Source organism: Pelophylax lessonae, assembly GCF_965119305.1.
Source record: "Pelophylax lessonae genome assembly, contig: HAP1_SCAFFOLD_850, whole genome shotgun sequence".
Taxonomy (NCBI): Eukaryota; Metazoa; Chordata; class Amphibia; order Anura; family Ranidae; genus Pelophylax; species Pelophylax lessonae.
The window spans coordinates 12,801-19,979 of record NW_028119504.1 but is presented as its reverse complement, the minus strand read 5'-3'; the positions used below and the strand labels follow the sequence as shown (position 1 = coordinate 19,979).

Below are 7,179 nucleotides of genomic sequence, written 5' to 3'. Positions count from 1 at the left end.
TCCAGTGAGCACTGGATAGGCAAAGCAGAGAGACTGGCTGACAATCGCTGGCTCTCTGCAGGCTGAAGGCTGAGAGAGCTGAGCGATCAGTGGTCTATGGTGTATCATCGCTCAGTTCTTGGGATCAGTGCTGCAGCCATCTAGGTGGTGAGTATTATGGTTTATTTTTTCAAAAAGCCATATTTCTCTTTAAATTGTTGTATTGGATACACTCACATATTAATTTATATTTTATTTTAGGCTCCGTTCACATGTCAGCGTTGGCGTTTTTCAGGCGTTTTTCCAGCCTTGTTTTGGCGTTTTTTCAGGCGTTTTTGCAAGCGTTTACAAGCGTTTTACAGGCGTTTTTAATGGCGTTCTTTATAGGCGTTTTTGTGTAGTGAGTTGGCCAATGAAAAGCATTGTGTTTTTTTTACAAAATTTGCAAAGGAACCTCCCAGGGACCTCCTCCCCTGCATTGGACCTCCCAGGGACCTCCTCTTCTTCATTTTGTGGTGTTCTTTGTTGTCTGTGTGAGTTCTCTGCTGCTTATAAAATGGACGACAATGAACGAGGATTTCTGTTTTGTGCATCACTTGCACTTCTGATGCTGGAGGAAGAGAAGGAAGAGAGTAATCGACAATACTGGGTCCATCCTGTGATTGCTAATCGGCGACATCGTGGCCAGTTCTGGGCAATGTATGATGACCTTCGTGTGCACGAGGACAAATTTTTTCAATACACGCGGATGTCAGTAAAAAGGTGTGTTCATCTCCTAATATCCTCAATAAGCTTGTACTATGTATGATATATTATTTGACCACTAACAATCAATATTATATTGTACAGTTTTGATGAGTTGCTGGAGTTACTCACTGCACATCTTCAGCGTCAAGACACTGATTTTCGTGACTGTATTCCACCTGTGGAAAGGCTGATCATTACACTGCGGTAAGCAACAACCCACGTCCCCATCCCCTCTCAAACCCCATCTCCCTCACCCTACTCCACTTACAATCAGTGCCACGTATCAGTGCCACGTAATAGTGCCACGAATAAGTGTCCACCAGTGCCACGTATCAGTGCCACGAATAAGTGTCCACCAGTGCCACGTATCAGTGCCACGAATAAGTGTCCACCAGTGCCACGTATCAGTGCCACGTATCAGTGCCACGTATTAGTGTCCAATAGTGCCACGTATCAGTGCCACGAATAAGTACCACGTATCAGTGCCACGTATTAGTGTCCACCAGTGCCACGTATCAGTGCCACGAATAAGTGCGACGTATCAGTGCCACGTATTAGTGTTCACCAGTGCCACGTATCAGTGTTTACCAGTGCCACAAATAAGTGTCCACCAGTGCCACGTATCAGTGCCACGTATTAGTGTCCACCAGTGCCACGTATCAGTGCCACGAATAAGTGTCCACCAGTGCCACATATCAGTGCCACGTATTAGTGCCACGTATTAGTGTCCACCAGTGCCACGTATCAGTGCCACGTATTAGTGCCACGTATTAGTGTCCACCAGTGCCACGTATCAGTGCCACGTATTAGTGCCACAAATAAGTGTCCACCAGTGCCACGTACAAACACCTCCCTTCCCACCATGTGCACCCGCAAGAGTGTCGCTGGTTGGAATCCCAACCACGACACTACCTGCCTGGAGTTTGTATGTTCTCCCTGTGCCTGCGTGGGTTTACTCCCACACTCCAAAGACCTCCAACCTCCTCCCCCTTGTCCTCTACCCCAGGTATTGCTGATCCTGTGGCCCTGCAGCTGTTGCAGAACTAAAAGTCCCATTAACCATTGCAAGCTGCTGACAGTTACAAGCATGATGTGATTTTTAGTCCCACAACAGATGGAGGGCCACAGGTTGAGCATCCATGCTCTACCCCCTATGAATAAGCCATGCTCTACCCCGTATGAATAAGAGACACAAACACAACATTTGTACTTGTGGTACATTTTTTTAAATTTTTTTAATATGCTTAATTGCATAGAACTCTATGCTAAAACTGTTGAAGACAGGAGAGTGTCCTGAGTAAACCTCAGTAATGAACGTTGCAACCATTGCCTTAGAACAACTGTAGAAAAAAAAAAAAATTCACAAATTGTGAAAAGTTAGAGAAGGGGAGCTTGGGCATAAATTATCAAATATTCCTCCCTGTTGATTGGTGGAGACAGAAGGACCTGAGGATGTGTTAGCCTTAGCCGGAGCAAAATGTCGAGGGATGCATAGCTGGTTGGGAAGCATGCATGGAAGGAGGAGGATGAAATGAGTGTGCGGGATTGGATGAATGAGTGTATGATGCATAGTTTGAATGAAGGCCAGTTGGAGGTTGCGGGGAATCTTGTGAAGGATAGTATGTGGATGGAGCAGAAGAGGTGTTTGGGTAATGCTGAAAACCGGAGTAGGGAGGTGGTCGTGTTGGCGGTGGTGGTGCTGGTGTGTATGTGGATGGTGCGTGGTGGTAAGAAGGAGGTGGAGGACAGGTCATTTGGGAAGGTGCTGAAGATGGGCAGGGTGGGTCATCTGAGGGGATGAAGGAGGAAATACAATCAAATATTGCCTTCCTCATGGCTATCTGCCTCGATTCTGGCACTTTGCCCACAAATCGTTCTAGACTTTTGAGGAACATCACCGTTGGCTTTTCCTCCCTTCTTTGGGCAAATTGTGACATCATGGTGACTACTTGATTGTATCGGTCATTCCTTCGTCTAGGGGCCCTTGTTGTGGATCGCCGTAGTGTAGCAGCAGGGGGGGGAAGCATTTCGGGGCTGGCAGATGGTCTGTTATTGGTTTGAATTTCACTGGGTGTTGATACCTCTGCCAATGGTCTTTCTTGTAATTGCATTTCTGTAACTGGCATGTCTGGAACTGGCATTTCATTTAAACTTATGTCCGGTAATGCCATGTCCGGTAATGCCATGTCCGGTGATGGCATTTCTGCTAATTCTTGGCTTGGACGTTCCTGACTTTCCTCCACTGCATACATGTCCTCCTCTTCTTCATGAGCTGTATTGCTCCAGGAACTTTGGGTACTGTGGAAAAAAAAAACATGCTCTAGAATGTCTGCATGCATACTTCATATGTAATTTTTAAAGTAACATGACCTACTTGTTCATTTGTAATGAAGGCCACAGAAAGTCCAAGTCTCTTGCATGTATGTATTGCGGAGGTTCTTCAGCTGCCTGCCCACTACGGAACTCTCTTAACTGGCGCTTGTAACGGGCGTAATCGTCCTTTAAGCTTTTCCTGTAAAAAAATAAAATAATTATGTAATTTTTTTTCTTTTTCTACAGGTACTTAGCAACTGGTCAATCCTTGGCCAGTTTACACTTTGCATTTATGATTGGGAAATCCACAGCTAGCTACATTATACGGGACACTTGTGCCAAAATCTGGAATGTCTTACATGATGTGGAGATGGCCCAACCTAAGGAGGACGAGTGGCTCTCAATTTCTAAAGTCTTTTGGGAAAGATGCAATTTCCCAAACTGTGTAGGAGCTATAGATGGCAAGCATATACGAGTAATTAAACCAGTTGACAGTGGTACAAAATATTTTAATTATAAAAAATATTTCTCTTTTGTTCTATTGGCGGTCGTGGATGCCAATTATTGGTTCCGCTACATTGATATTGGCTCTTACGGGAGTAGTTCGGACTCCAGCATCTTTGCGCATTCTACTTTTGGCCAGATGCTACGTAACAATAACCTAGACCTACCTGATAACAATCCACTACTGGGAACCAATGGTCCACCTGTCCCCTATGTGTTTGTTGGGGATGAAGCGTTTGCGCTTCATGAACACCTTCTAAGGCCATACTCAAGCCGAAACCTCAATGTGGAGAAGAGGGTGTTCAACTATAGGCTAACCAGAGCAAGGAGAGTGGTTGAGTGTGCTTTCGGCCTGCTATCAAACAAATGGCGATTTTTGCACAGCGTCATAAATCTCAACATGCAAAACGCAATATGCGCAGCCAAGGCAGCGTGCATCTTACATAATTTTGTAAGGAAGCGGGATGGCGTGTGCTTTGAAGATGCTTTAATGCACACAATGCAGAGGGCACAATGGAGCGGGAGTCGTGGGAACACAACTGGTGCATATGTTCGAGATTCCTTCAACAACTTCTTCATGAACACAGGACAGGTTCCATGGCAAATGGAAGCCATTGAAAATTGCTAATGGCAATTGATAAGTGACAATCTCTGTATTGATGTGCATTAAATAAATTTAAAGGTATCATTGTATCATTTCAAATAAAGGTATTATTGCAATCTAACATTCTGTATTGGTGTGCATTCATGGTATCATACAAAGTGCTTATTTGTGGTGTCATGTGACCCGAGATTTTGTTTGTGCAATTAAACTACAAGGTCAAAAAAATAAGGTATAACCAGAGCGAGAGCATTATTAAAAAAAAAAAAAAACAACCCTGTACTCCATTCACACTACTCCGACTTTTCGGGCGACTTCTCAAGTCGCCCCAAGACACTGATATGTGGCACTGGTGGACACTTATTTGTGGCACTCATATGTGGCACTGATATGTGGCACTGGTGGACACTGATTTGTGGCACTGATATGTGGCACTGGTGGACACTGATACGTGGCACTGATTTGTGGCACTGATACGTGGCATTGGTGGACACTGATTTGTGGCACTGATACGTGGCACTGGTGGACACTGATTGGTGGACACTGATTTGTGGAACTGATACGTGGCACTGGTGGACACTGATACGTGGCACAGATTTGTGGCACTGATACGTGGCACTGGTGGACACTGATACGTGGCACTGATTTGTGGCACTGATACGTGGCATTGGTGGACACTGATTTGTGGCACTGATACGTGGCACTGGTGGACACTGATACTTGGCACTGATTTGTGGCACTGATACATGGCATTGGTGGACACTGATTTGTGGCACTGATTTGTGGCACTGATACGTGGCACTGGTGGACACTGATTTGTGGCACTGATTTGTGGCACTGATACATGGCACTGGTGGACACTGATTTGTGGCACTGATTTGTGTCACTGATTTGTGGCACTGATAAGTGGCACTGGTGGACACTGATTTGTGGCACTGATACGTGGCACTGGTGGACACTGATACGTGGCACTGATTTGTGGCACTGATACGTGGCATTGGTGGACACTGATTTGTGGCACTGATATGTGGCACTGGTGGACACTGATACGTGGCACTGATTTGTGGCACTGATACGTGGCACTGGTGGACACTGATACGTGGCACTGATTTGTGGCACAGATACGTGGCATTGGTGGACACTGATTTGTGGCACTGATTTGTGGCACTGATACATGGCACTGGTGGACACTGATTTTAACGCATTATTAAAAAAAACAACAATCCTGTACTCCATTCACACTACTCCGACTTTTCGGGCAACTTCTCAAGTCGCCCCAAGACACTGATATGTGGCACTGGTGGACACTTATTTGTGGCACTCATATGAGGCACTGATATGTGGCACTGGTGGACACTGATTTGTGGCACTGATTTGTGGCACTGATATGTGGCACTGGTGGACACTGATACGTGGCACTGATTTGTGGCACTGATACGTGGCATTGGTGGACACTGATTTGTGGCACTGATACGTGGCACTGGTGGACACTGATTGGTGGACACTGATTTGTGGCACTGATACGTGGCACTGGTGGACACTGACACGTGGCACTGATTTGTGGCACTGATACGTGGCACTGGTGGACACTGATACGTGGCACTGATTTGTGGCACTGATACGTGGCATTGGTGGACACTGATTTGTGGCACTGATTTGTGGCACTGATACGTGGCACTGGTGGACACTGATTTGTGGCACTGATTTGTGGCACTGATACATGGCACTGGTGGACACTGATTTGTGGCACTGATTTGTGGCACTGATAAGTGGCACTGGTGGACACTGATTTGTGGCACTGATACGTGGCACTGGTGGACACTGATACGTGGCACTGATTTGTGGCACTGATACGTGGCATTGGTGGACACTGATTTGTGGCACTGATATGTGGCACTGGTGGACACTGATACGTGGCACTGATTTGTGGCACTGATATGTGGCACTGGTGGACATTGATACGTGGCACTGATTTGTGGCACAGATACATGGCATTGGTGGACACTGATTTGTGGCACTGATTTGTGGCACTGATTTGTGGCACTGATAAGTGGCACTGGTGGACACTGATTTGTGGCACTGATACGTGGCACTGATACGTGGCACTGGTGGACACTGATACGTGGCACTGATACGTGGCACTGGTGGACACTGATTTGTGGCACTGATACGTGGCACTGGTGGACACTGATTTGTGGCACTGATACATGGCACTGGTGGACACTGATTTGTGGCACTGATTTGTGGCACTGATAAGTGGCACTGGTGGACACCGATTTGTGGCACTGATTTGTGGCACTGATGGACACTGATACGTGGCACTGATTTGTGGCACTGATGCGTGGCATTAGTGGACACTGATTTGTGGCACTGATACGTGGCACTGGTGGACACTGATACGTGGCACTGATTTGTGGCACTGATACATGGCACTGGTGGACACTGATTTGTGGCACTGATACGTGGCACTGGTGGACACTGATACGTGGCACTGATTTGTGGCACTGATACGTGGCATTGGTGGACACTGATTTGTGGCACTGATACGTGGCACTGGTGGACACTGATTTGTGGCACTGATACATGGCACTGGTGGACACTGATTTGTGGCACTGATTTGTGGCACTGGTGGACACTGATTTGTGGCACTGATTTGTGGCACTGATACGTGGCACTGGTGGACACTGATACGTGGCACTGATATGTGGCATTGGTGGACACTGATTTGTGGCACTGATACGTGGCACTGGTGGACACTGATACGTGGCACTGATTTGTGGCACTGATACATGGGACTGGTGGACACTGATTTGTGGCACTGATAAGTGGCACTGGTGGACACTGATTTGTGGCACTGATATGTGACACTGGTGGACACTGATACGTGGCACTGATTTGTGGCACTGATACGTGGCATTGGTGGACACTGATTTGTGGCACTGATACATGGCAGTGGTGGACACTGATACGTGGCACTGATTTGTGGCACTGATACGTGGCACTGGTGGACACTGATACGTGGCACTGATTTGTGG

At 46.7% G+C, this 7,179-nt stretch overlaps 1 protein-coding gene across 1 annotated transcript; it reads left to right on the top strand.

Annotated features, from left to right (window-relative positions):
• Positions 1–535: 535 nt before the first annotated feature.
• On the top strand, positions 536–4,171 carry LOC309544077 (uncharacterized protein; the record flags this gene model as incomplete). Its single annotated transcript, XM_082276463.1, has 3 exons — positions 536–741; positions 829–930; positions 3,286–4,171. 3 exons carry the CDS (start codon positions 536–538, stop codon positions 4,169–4,171), a joined length of 1,194 nt encoding a protein of 397 aa, XP_082132589.1.
• Between the last annotated feature and the right edge of the window lie 3,008 nt (positions 4,172–7,179).